Source organism: Exophiala bonariae (assembly GCF_035927105.1).
Source record: "Exophiala bonariae strain CCFEE 5792 chromosome Unknown scaffold_19, whole genome shotgun sequence".
Lineage (NCBI taxonomy): Eukaryota > Fungi > Ascomycota > Eurotiomycetes > Chaetothyriales > Herpotrichiellaceae > Exophiala > Exophiala bonariae.
This window is the reverse complement of record NW_027042494.1, coordinates 430839-443394: the sequence shown is the minus strand read 5'-3', so window position 1 is coordinate 443394 and position 12556 is coordinate 430839. Positions and strand designations below refer to the sequence as shown.

Genomic DNA, 12556 nt, shown 5'->3' with positions numbered 1-12556 from the left:
AGTCTACAAGACTGGAAGTGATAAACCGCACAAGTGAGGTTGGGTTAAGAACAAAGTTCATTACGTCATCGATCGGCCTTCGCACCCGCAAAAACGTTTCTCCGTGGAATCCCCCAACCAGCGGGCTCCAAACATGGGAAATCTCCAATTTCCCTTTGGTAGTAATTGCCTGTTTGCAGCTTTCCCATTCTTCATCTCAGAACCAGGGGTACAGGTGCTCAGCCACATCATGGTCAAGCCACCATCACAGAAGGCCCTTACGGGTTGTTTGGATGCTTCGTTCTTGGTCTTGGGAGATATGCCGACTACAAAATACATCATGGAACATTGCCCTAAAAATAGGTTTATCGATCTCGCTTTCATCATTAGGCCGAGTTGGCAAACTGATCTACAGAAGATTTTCATTTTCGGATAATGTCCGTAACTCACGAATTTGTGCCCAACGGCGATGTCGCTTTTCGAGAAAGCACCAAGATGGTACAATGATATTCACGTCATCCCCACCATCAAGATATATTTCATAAGATATGCGCACCAATTTTAGAGTTTGATGAAAACCTTTGCGACGAATAACTACGGTACACAAGTTCTGATTCCCCACAAGAGCCTTAAGAGCCAGTCATAAGTAGGAGGATGACTTTTCCCGAGCTTGTAAAAGGTGAATGCTCCTTTGAGCTAAGATCTTCACAGTCTCAGGCATTGGCCCTACTTCTCTACTCGTAAGGTCAAAAGCCGTTTGCAATGGATCATCGCAAAAGACCGATTGCCAGGCTGTCGTCTACCCAAGGAGTGGCCCGTCAGATGCGTCGCCATGGCTATAAACAGACTGCCTATTGTGATATATGTCCTTCAATTGCTACCTAAGGTACCTCGAGTGTTGCTGTGCTATCGCCAAGGAGTGATGCAGATTGTGCTCGTAATAGCGACTGCAGAACTCACAAGTAACCATTAGTGAGCAGGGGATCCACAGATGTCCGTCTTCAAATCGTCCTGAGTTGGTACCAGAGAAGAAAAAAATCCAGAACGCCGCAGAAGCCGACGAGGTGGAGAGGTGGTGATAGAGATGATGCAAGCAGTGGGCATGTGGCTTGCCACGGTCCTCCTTGGTCTTGGCGGTATGCGCCTCAGTCTAGCTGTTGTGGTTAGGGATCGGCAGAGTCCAGAACATCGATCCATCTGCCCTACGTTGTCCCTAACCCCATCCTCCATGTTCTGGTCCCAACTCTCAGCTCTTGTGGTAACAACTCATGCATTAGAGCCGATTCCGAACGCACGGACAATGACATGGCTCTTTGTACGTTGGAGTTACTAGCATCCGCCATTTCCTTTGCCTGCTTCTCATGCGGTCTTTTGGTGCTTGGTTTGTGGCCCGGGATGCTGGTTAGCCAACAGGCTATCATCGACTTCCGAGCCTTTCTTACGACTTAAGCGACGGCTAAGCTCACTGATCATCGACCACGACCCTTCAGGACTGCATTAGTCCCATGTTTGAGCGTTGCCACAACTTCGTTCGTAACTAGACACGGCTAAAGCTAGGCATGACGGCTTTTCTTCCTCTGCCATGCCCATGCGTGCCTTGACTGTCCGCATGGTCCAACATACCCCGTTCAGTGGCGAATTCGCTTTTCTAGCCTTCGCATACGATACGCAGTAACCAGTGACCCATGAATTCGGCTCCCTTGCTGCTTTCCACAGCTCTATTTTGCGTTTTCCTACCCGGCCCAGCGATCCGGAAATGAGCACAAACACCGCCACTATCGAACCAGACCCACCTTTCGACCAGCTTGGTTGACTGACTTTGTCCCTGAACCCCTGTATCAATACGGTATTGTTTCGTCCATCTAAAGGCACCAGCCACTGAAGCCATATCGATCGTGGATGCCACCTGCCAACTAAGTGGGATACCCGCAGTACCTTCCCCCTGGTCCCCGTTCTGGTTCTTTAGCGTTCGCATACTCCTTCCGTCCAATCAAGCCCATCCAGGCTTCGCTGGCACTCTCATTTCCCAACTTCGCACGAGCACACCATTCCCATTCCAAAAGTAGGCTCCTCTCGAAGAAAAAAATTCGTGGCGCACCATGAGGGCCTTAGACTTCTTGCCAGACTGTCGCTATCTCGTAGCACACTCTAGCTCTTCTCCAGTGTTCCCCAAAACCAGGTTGCTTGCTCATGAACCCTGAACGGCTCTTGATCTTACAGGCCTTCCGTCCCTGGTCATCTCCAATCATTCCTATCTGATCCATTTAACCACTGGCGACTTGTGAACCCTGTCTCCATTTTTCGGGTTTTAGCTGCTACTTCCAACAGGGCTCTAATCAATTCCTTGTCGCTATCACCACTGGTTACCAGTCATAATAACCCTTCCTGACCGACCAGAGTTCGAGCACTACTCTTACACGGTTCCTCTTCTCATACTCGTTCTTTCCATGCATATGGGACAAGCCAATCAACTGTCCACGGTTGTCTGCAAAGCACAGCCATGATCAAGACCATTCCGTTCTAGTCCTGCGAAAATTCGAGTCTACCTTACCGACCACGTTCACTTCCAAATTTGGCGCCGTTCGATTGTTTCATTTCGTTTCTGGAAAGTAGGGAGTCTATCTCACTGGAACTACTATCCATCAATCCTTTTCAATCACCATCAAAGGGACCATTCGGATCCTTGGACTTCCGGACTCAGCCTACATTTGTTTCGAGAGTGATCATCATTCCCCTGACCTTGGGTGTAGCTATTTGAGGTACGGGTTGTCTTAGTTTTTTTATGTTTCATCTGCAGGTAGCCAGGCATCATGGTTCATTAACTGATGGCTGTCTTCTGGGTACAGCACTATTATCCTTTGCCGGTCATAATCGAGAATATAGGTATGGGTGACGAACCTCCGCCCAGACCTAACTTTCCCATTATTGATGGCGAACTAGATCAGTCGAGAGGTTGGCAACATTTCTTAGGTCGATTAATACCTTCGCTAACCACCATAGATCCATCTCCACAACACTCGTTAACAGGCGCAAATCCTCCGATTAGTCAGACATCGAACATGGAATTCGAAACGTATGCTCAACATCCTTTTGGTATGAATGGCTACGCCGGTCCAGGCATGATCAACATGTCCAGTATGGTTGCTGCCCTACCAGATTACCAGGCGCGACACTATCAGCAACAACCTTTTCCTCAACAGTTTCAATCGCCAGGAGCGGCTAATCAGTCTTTGATGTACCAATATCAACAGAACGCACAGTTTGCTGGCCAGACTGCTACAAGCTATAATCATCCATTCGCTCAACAGTTTCACAATCAATATGTGCAAGGCCATCAACCCAGACAGCAACAGCAACAGCAACAACAGCAGCAGCAGCAACAACAACATGCGATGTACCCCCAATTCGTTGGCAACCCCAGCGGACCAGGCGGTGGACATCATATACAAAATCAAAACTATATACTCCAACAACCTATGATGCACAACCCAAATGTTCCCTTGCAGCAGCATCAACTTCAGTCTCCACAATTTTTGCGACAGCAAAATACCATGTACGGGGGTGCATATGACTCTCGAGCAGCGGGCGGATATCCTCTGCCACAGCTACGGCTTGATAGCTCACTTGCACATGCTGGAACAACAAATCTCCATCCGCAGCTTCAAAGTACAGGTATGACCTAGCCCCTCTATTGATCTACCTCATGACTAATATACCGAGTAGTGCGAAGATCAAGCTCCAACTCATCCCTCCAGAAGTCGGTCCTGCGAGGTCCTCCAAGAAAGCCTAAGCAATCTGGCCATGCGCTTTGGGTGGGTAATCTCCCACCGGCGACACACATTATAGATCTGAAAGATCACTTTTCTCGGGATGCTACTGATGATATAGAGAGCGTCTTTCTCATTTCAAAGAGCAATTGTGCTTTTGTCAATTACAAATCCGAAGCAAGCTGCGCAGCTGCTATGTCTCGCTTCCATGATTCTCGCTTTCAAGGAGTTCGACTGGTCTGCAGATTACGTCGTGGAAGTATGTCAACAAATGCTACACAATCTGTACCAAAGCCAAACCTTGACTCAAAAATAGATGGGGAAGCTTCACCCGTCGTAGAAGACGGCGCACTCACAGACGGTGAAGCAAAAGCATCATCAGAGTCAGAGACGGAGGTTGTGGAGAAGGTTAAGGAGAAGTTTTTCGTTGTCAAGAGTTTGACTGTGGACGATTTGGAGCGAAGTGTGCAAAGTGGAGTTTGGGCAACGCAGGCTCATAATGAAGCCGCGCTGAACAAAGCATTTGACGTAAGTATACAATCTCCTTATCCAAATATGGATGGGGCTAACCCGGACATAGGCGGCTGAAAATGTGTATCTGATATTCTCAGCCAACAAGTCAGGCGAGTATTTTGGATACGCCAGGATGGAGTCTACCATTGATGGTAACGCGGTCGCGGATGTTGAATATCAACCAAGTCCCGAAGTTTCGATCCCGACTTCAACAGATCTACCCCTTACCATACCAACACAAGCAACTTCTACAGCTCCCAGAGGACGGATTATCGATGACTCTGCACGAGGTACCATTTTTTGGGAAGCAGAACCAGAGAAAAAGCTCCAAGAGGAGCAAGTGGCTGAAGACGAGGGCGGTGATCTATCTGGCGAAGGTGATGATTCTGCCAACATATCTCCTGGTACACCACAAGCCTTTGGAAAGCCTTTCAAGATCAAGTGGATATCAACGGACCGACTTCCTTTCTACCGAACGAGAGGTTTGCGAAATCCTTGGAACGCGAACCGAGAAGTCAAGATCGCTCGAGATGGTACCGAGATCGAACCAAGTATCGGCCGTCGACTTGTCAGCATGTTCCACCGTCCACAAATGCCTACAAGTAGCCCTAATGCTACCCGTCAGCAGCAACCACCACCACCACCACAAGGCGGAATGAGTCCATACATGAATCCCCATGGCTCTGCACCAGGAGGTGTGTATGGCAGGACTTATTGACACTACAGACCCGACACTCGTTTACTTGTACAGAACTCGCTCAAGATTTATGAAGCGATGTCTCACGTTTGTACGATGGCATGACCATGATGACCAAGGCCCTCAAGGCACAAAACCTAAACAGTGGCTATAAATCTGCCTCTATGCTTAAGCAACAATTAATGGGGTGAGATCTTAGTGAGAACAAGAACCCCGGTCATGAATTTCACTGAGCAACAAGAGCAATTGAGCTTGGCGGGCCGAGCCATTTTCTTCCAATTCTCTATTTGTATGGGTTTAATGGAAGGGGGAGATCAGCTTGGGAGAGAAAGAGTGGTTAAGAAGTCGCAGAAACAGAGACAGGTACAGCATGGAAAGGTCATGGATGTTAGCGAACATTGGCCTGCTCTTCAAGATCAGGTGGGGAGTTTCAGAAATAACTAGGGACGAATTTGGTTTTCCGCGTTATTTATGGAAGGTATCAAACATGAGCAATGGCGTGCCTTGGATTGTTAGCATAGATTCAAGCAGTCATCGTACTCAAAGTAATCATGATTGAACCTCATCAAGTTCGCGAACCAATTCAACAAAGTCCTCATCACCGCGCCGAGCCAAGTTTCGAAATTCCTCCATGTTGATCTTCAGCCATTCTTCTTCCTCGCCAACCTGTGTTTTGACCATTTGATTAGTCGAATACCGTAAAAGCCAATCACTCCCATGTCCACCAATGGCAACCCTCCAGTCCTATAGATAGATAGACACGGCGCGAAAGAAACTTACTCGCGGTCTCGCAATGCCACATTCCACCGCCGTCGTCAACGCGCCCAACACCCAGACGGTCCTCAACCCATCTTTGGCGCCATCTCCACCTCCACCTCCACCGGGACCTTCACAGCAGATCTGCTCCTCCCAGATCCTCACTATATCACGACAATGGTCGTCGTAGAGATCCTTGGTGCGCTGTTCGCCCACCCGCGTCCGCAGGATCACGCGGTTGTACTCTACCTTGCGCCCGCCGCGGTACACGGCCTGGGCGCTGACGTCGGTGTAGCGGACGTTGATGAAGAATTTGGGCGTGGCGAACCGCTGGCTGTGGAGGTTCGTGAATGCCTGTGCTAGGCTGGCTTGTTGGGCCTCTGTTAGGGGCGTGATGTGCTCGACGTCGTAGAGCGGCATGTTTGTGTGTCACTGAGCTGGTCGCGCGGTGGGTTTCGATCGATTTACAACCCACCACCACATTTGCATTTACTGAAGCCTTGTTCGCCGTGGCCCTTACGTCTCTATCTGCATGTGATTCTGCCTGGTAGCTAGATTACTGATCATCGATGACTTTTGATAATGGGAAGCCGGCAGGAATGCCGCGAAGAACAAGGACACCCATGTGATCGAATCCTAAAGGCGGCAGTTAGATTTGGCCGAATCACGCCCAGAGCTTTTCTCCGGCGAGGTTCCGTGAGGCGCCATCTAAATTTCAGAGTGCCCTGGAATAGGGTTCGCTCTTGATCATTATTATCCATAGTCATTGGCGTATCGAGTCATTCTAGTACCCACAAAAGAGGCACGTGAAGAAATCTTTGCCTCGGGAGTTCAACCATGGCCCAGGCATTGAAAATCAGGCATCCTGTCACCCAAGTCCAAGAAACACTGAACCTCAGCAAAGAGAAGTCTGACAACTTCAAAAGCTACGCTCGACAAGCCCACAATGAGTATCGGGTGAGCCACCCTCGATCAAAATGGGCTACCATCCATCTAGTGTGATCTGGGGTTCCCGAATGGGAGAAGCAATTGGTGATAACGAGGTTCTGGGATCTCTGTAAGGAAGGCATGCTATTCGCGGATCATGACGTTCCAAGCACCACCATTGAAGCTGCGCTTGGTCAGAGATCGAACTTGGTCCGGATGCAGTGGCAGAGGCAGGAGCGCAAAAAAATCAACGATGCGCGCACTGGCAATACGAACGCAACGGCTTAGGGGACGGGAACGGGGTGAAGCAAAGAACTCCGGCACCATATTGACCTTCCTGATTCTGCCATCAATTTAACAATATAGGCCCCAATCTCAGCTTGAGCTCTGCCCCGTCAGTTTACCCTCATCATCAAATTATCGAAGGGATGAATTTACCAAACTAAAGTACATGGATACTTTTTACCTAGATACCTCGAAACCCCCTCTTCGGCATCTGTACCCGTACCGAGTACGTAATCAGTCCCAGCAAGTGGAGATTGTGGCTGGTGTATTTGGAGAAACCGCACCCGCCACGGAACTGTGGCTTGAGTGAGGATTTTGCAAATTCCAAATCTCAAAAAAACTTAACATCAAACTATCCCCTCCAAATATCCAACACTGGAAGTCCAAAGTCTAAACCCGTGCCCTTCCATCCGGTACCAATACCAGGGCTCAGTAGACTGGCACTGGAGCGATCTTCCTTTGGTTCAAGCCACGTACCAAAACCTTCGAGTCTGAACATATTTGCGTCATTGGAAAACCGGATCTCGATGCCTCAAGATTTGTAGAATCACTGACTCTTCTCTGTATAAAGCGCTTGGGCACACTCAACTTTCGCTCGGAGAAATAAGTAGTGGTCCCGAGGAGAAACCCGGGCATCATGTTTTCGATCGACGGATGTTTAACTTCTGATCGGCTGTCATTGTTTACATAATACGATTCTCGGACTCACAACCCAAAGGTGTCACCCGGGGTTTGCCATGTGCTCCGCGGCCTTGATAGCGGCCTTGAGCAAGACATACGTAGTAGTACATCACAGAGTGGCGACATCGTGGAGTCAAGCATAGGCTATGTACGTACCTTGTCTGAAAGTCCGTTACATTACCGAGCGTTTCTCGGGGTTGCCTTCCTTCATGGACTAACCTGTGCATGATTCGAAAGGCCAGAGCTGGAGGTACGATTCGCAACCTCCAATGTTGTCGTTGGCCAATTCGCCTCATTAAACTTGTGTTTCCCATAGTACTGACATTGAACTGAATAGTTCTCCAGGCCCCGCTATGTAGGAGCTCTTTCACGTTGCCATAGAGGGCGAGTCATCGCTTGATATTTAGTGTTGATCTCATTTTGCATGCAACTCCAATGTACTACGAGTAGTGAGCCCAGCATTCTTTGATTCAGTGCTCTAGAGGTATCACTGTGAACGACATTGGCATAGTCTTTCATAGGAAACCCGTCTCGCCAAGTCCGTGATGCTAGTCCCTACAGTAGACCAGCCAGGAACATCCAATGCTTAGCAACACAACAAAAACGACCAAAGAAAGCCCCTGAGGCCGACCTGGGTGCGTCCCACAGCCAGCATGGCTCCCTCAGCCTCGTCACTGCTCTGCAAATCACGACAAGGCTGAGCCGGAAAAAGTGGATCAGTGGTGACACATCCACCGACCAATGATGACGCAGCAGATGCATTTTGGCTTCAAAATCTCAATTCGATTTTTTCCGCTTGGTCGGATTCAATGACTCTGCTGGCACACGACTCACTCTACTTAGCACATGGTCTCATATCTAATCGCGCGGATTCATGTTCATAGTGAGAGCTACATTTATTGAATTGATGTGAGTATAACGGTAGTCGGGACTGCACGATCTTGAGAGCTAGAATCTGTGGCGTGACGGCATCAGATCCATAGCAAAATAACGTCGAAAGTCATTCAACAACATCTGTATGCTGTCAAGAGCAATATTATCTTGCACAATCAGTGTTATCCAGGCAGTATTATCCTAGCTTCACCCAGCAATACCACCTTGGATAATCATACAACCCCAACAACACAAGACACCAACTTAAAACAAACCAACCAAACCCAACCCATGGCGACCACAACATCGACGCCGGAAGAGGACCATCACAGCCACGACCACGACCACAGCGACACGGCATCGCAGAACCAGAATGCAAGCCGCAGCAGGCGACACAGCGCGCAGGAGCGCGAGAAGCTGAACCGCAACACGCTGAACCAGCGGGCGTCACGAGCGCGGCGCAAGGACTACGTCAACTCGCTGGAGTCCAAGGTGCGCGAGTACGAGACGCAGGGCGTGCAGGCGACGGAGGAGGTGCAGAACGCGGCACGGCGAGTGGCGGAGGAGAACCGCGTTCTGAAGGAGGAGATGCGCATGTTGCGGGAGCATGTGAGGTGTCTGGAGGAGGTTCTGGGGAGGAGAGGGAGGAGTGGTGGTGCGGTCGTGGAAGGGGTGCAGGACGGGGGCAGTGTGGGAGACGCGAGTCGTGTGGGTTCGAATGCTGATGTCAATATGGATGATATGGGGAGACAGGTGGAGTTGGATTCTGCGTGGAAGAGACTGCAGCATGAAGATCGAATGCGGCGGCGTGAGCAGTTCGACATGCAAATGCAAATGCAACAGCAGGACCATCGATCGGAGCAACCTCGGTGGCGAGACCAGTTGAACCATTCGCACTCTTCGCTGCTGAATATCGAAGATATGCCCGGTGATGCTGCAGCCGTCCAGTACCCATCTCCACCCGGGGATGGCGAGGTGAACGGACAAAGACGGCGTCATCAACACCATGCATCGGTCATCACGGCACGTCACCCTCTCAGACCAGTCGACGACACGGAATTCCCCCACGCGACCATCTCTTCATTCAACGGCTATTATGACGCCGAAACCGACGAAGAAGTCGAGCAACACAGCAACGACAACCACAGCCATGCCCATCCCCATACCCACACCCACGGCAGCGAGCATTCCAGCCACATCTACTCGCCATACTCCGACGTATGGACGCAGCAGAGCTACACTGCCACCGGCCACGCACAGCATCAATACAGCCATTCACAGTCCCAGCACAAAATCCCATCGTCCTCCTCCTCGTCGTCGCGCTCGATGCTCCCCGCCAACACCACACCATGCGAGGAAGCAGCCTTGATTATCGCCAGCATGCGCGGCATCGGCCACACGAATCCGACGTACCAAGCCGACATCCTCCCGGAGCTTGGCTGTGATACCACGACCAATAGATCTCGTTCCTGCACCGTCGACAATGCCCGGCTGTTCCGGATCATGGACTCGGATCGCGTGTGAGTTGTGGTGTGGTGTGGTGTAGTGTGAGGTGATGCGGTGGAGTGAGGTAAAGTGAGATTGAACGAGGCTAGGGGTTCTGCATAATCGGATATAGGAGATACGATGCTACGGACGGATATAGAAAAAAATGCTTTGGTAAATTATGGCGTATGGAATTGGGAGAGGCCAGGGAAGAGCAGAGCAGAGCAGAGCAGAGCAAGCGAGATGATCGAGGGCATTCAGTCGGACCTCAACCCCCTAAAAAGTTTGTTCCTACCAGCGGCGCAGCATATAATACCACAGATATGATATTATCAATGAATTACAGCACGGCACAGCACGGCATCATTTTGAACCAAGAGGAATACCTGTTGAGCGGATCCCGATTTATTCTAAGAAACTCGAGAAAATCCAATGTGCAGTCGAAACCAATCCAAACGATGACTAACGTGAGATCAACCAGCGAATAAAGGGAATCTTCTCGATCATCACCACCTGAAGGAACAACGTTTGTAAGATGCATACATCATTATCTATCTATTTACGACTGAACGTTTGGAAGACACGAATCACTAGTGTGAATTTCGTGGTGCGGGTGGGTATCTAGCAAGTCTAACAAAAAGGTATGAGAATTGACCGAGCTCGAACAATCCATTGTCGAGACGGCAGTAGTGTCGGATGGAGGTCCAGTCATGCTGGAAAGGAGCATGGTTCATGGTGTTGACGTTTCACCCCATCTGACAGCCATAGCCGTCCTGTCTGGAAGCATCATCTCGCCGAGAACTTGAGGTGTACAAACAAGATCATGCTGGCTGGCCTCACGGACGAAGATTGATTTTCATTCATGTTCTTAGGGCAACATTTCATGTCGTGTCATGTCGTGTCCTTGACTTGACGGGGGTGATCCGAATTCCTCAGAACTCACTCGGCTCACTAGGCCCATTTGCCGAGTAAAGCCATCAAACCAGCGCCCAGACACATCATCAAGAAAGCAAACAGCACCGTCTGTATCCTGGCTCTTTGCATGGATCGGCTGAACATGAACTCATGGGCCATCAACTCCACGAGACCGGTGTAGATAAGGATACCGGCGGAGATGGAATCAAAGATACCGTTGACAATCAAGGTGGTTTGAGATCCAGGAGGGTAGGAGTTTCGGACACCCAGACCCACGGCAATGGCGATGGGGGTACTGAGACCATAAGCCAGACCGAGGATGTAAGGGGTCCAGCGGCGATTCTTTGGCCACGGGGTGACAGCCAATCGGGAGCCGAGACCGAGACCTTCGAAGGTTTGATGGAAGATGAGGACGACGAAGAGGGTGTCGAATTCCGAGCCGGCAACTGCCAGAGTGAGACCGATAAAGATGCTGTGGAAGATGATGCCGAATTCGAGAACGAAGATGGCGGTCATTTGCGCTTTGTAGTCCTCAAAGCTGAATGGATTGGCTGCGTCGTCGATTTCATTGTGTTCGTGTCGGTGGCCGAGATGGTCCTGCCCGGGGATGTGTGTGCTTTGTCTCGGATCGGCCATTGTTACGGCGGACGCGGCCGGTGCGGTGGTCTCGGATGGGGTGTCTTTGTAAGGTGTGGAATCGGCCACGTTGCTCAACTCTGTGTCCTTGGATCCATTGATTGCAGCATCGTGGCTGGCATCGCCGTGGTTGTGTCCATCGCCGAAATTACCATATCTCGTGACCATCAACTCGACGAAGAAGAGCACAAATATCGTCATCAAGATGATACCCTCACACCATGAGTAGTCGGTAATGGCGCCGGTGAGACATGGGTTGGTCAAGGCCTCTTCTGCGGGACCCAAGAGATGGATGAAAGCGGTTGCGACGATGACGCCTGAGCCGAAATATTTGCAGATGAAGAAAACCCACTCGGGGATCTTGAGGCCCTTGTGTCGATTGGCAAAGACTGGGAATACAGCACCGATTGACGAGGTGACCCAGATGATAAAGAGCGCGGCTACACGCAGACCAATTCGGCCATCATAGTCATTTCCGGTTTCACACGAGACGGGAGCTTCTTCTTCCTGTCGAGCGATGAGATGGCTGAGGATTTCTAGGTTGGCCATGGTGGTACAGTGTCGACCGGTAGGGTTGTTTTCGGCTACCAACAGCCGGTGGAAGTAATGATAAACTTATGTGCGTGTCGGCAGGGGAAAATCTCTTGGAAAGAAAATTAGGGGGTCCAATTGATTTATAGGCTTGAACTTTGAAGGGCAAGCTTTATGTGAGAAGAGCTTGTCTGGATGCTTGAGATCGAGGACCTTATTAGTGAACGCCGAAAGATGCGAGGTTCAGTCGACTGTGGAGAAGATAGATTGATATTTATCGCCTGTGGGCCGACTCGCTAACTTTTTGAACGATCTCCCGCTGCCTTATGACCGCGTGGGATGGCAGTGGATATTATTAATATGGGTCGGACTGCCTGGGGAGGTTGAATATTGGAACTCTGTTGGGTTGGTCGAGAACCGAGTAGGTAAACAAGAAGTTCACGGTTGAGGCAGTTGAAGGGCAGGATGAGGACTGGCGAACAAGCGTTGTGACATGTCAGCAGAAGTGCTT

At 50.1% G+C, this 12556-nt stretch overlaps 4 protein-coding genes across 4 annotated transcripts; 2 read left to right on the top strand and 2 right to left on the bottom strand.

Annotated features, from left to right (window-relative positions):
- Positions 1–3038: 3038 nt before the first annotated feature.
- On the top strand, positions 3039–4977 carry LTR84_004389 (uncharacterized protein; the record flags this gene model as incomplete). The annotated part of the gene is made up of 3 exons (XM_064847966.1): positions 3039–3651; positions 3703–4274; positions 4327–4977. The coding sequence occupies 3 exons, from the start codon at positions 3039–3041 to the stop codon at positions 4975–4977; spliced, it is 1836 nt and encodes a 611-aa protein (XP_064704505.1).
- A 528-nt stretch (positions 4978–5505) lies between these two features.
- Positions 5506–6132, bottom strand: LTR84_004388 (uncharacterized protein; the record flags this gene model as incomplete). The annotated part of the gene is made up of 2 exons (XM_064847965.1): positions 5506–5622; positions 5737–6132. The coding sequence occupies 2 exons, from the start codon at positions 6130–6132 to the stop codon at positions 5506–5508; spliced, it is 513 nt and encodes a 170-aa protein (XP_064704504.1).
- A 2637-nt stretch (positions 6133–8769) lies between these two features.
- LTR84_004387 (uncharacterized protein) lies at positions 8770–10002 on the top strand (the record flags this gene model as incomplete). Its single annotated transcript, XM_064847964.1, has 1 exon — positions 8770–10002. The coding sequence occupies one exon, from the start codon at positions 8770–8772 to the stop codon at positions 10000–10002; it is 1233 nt and encodes a 410-aa protein (XP_064704503.1).
- A 912-nt stretch (positions 10003–10914) lies between these two features.
- Positions 10915–12063, bottom strand: LTR84_004386 (uncharacterized protein; the record flags this gene model as incomplete). The annotated part of the gene is made up of 1 exon (XM_064847963.1): positions 10915–12063. The coding sequence occupies one exon, from the start codon at positions 12061–12063 to the stop codon at positions 10915–10917; it is 1149 nt and encodes a 382-aa protein (XP_064704502.1).
- Positions 12064–12556: the final 493 nt, after the last annotated feature.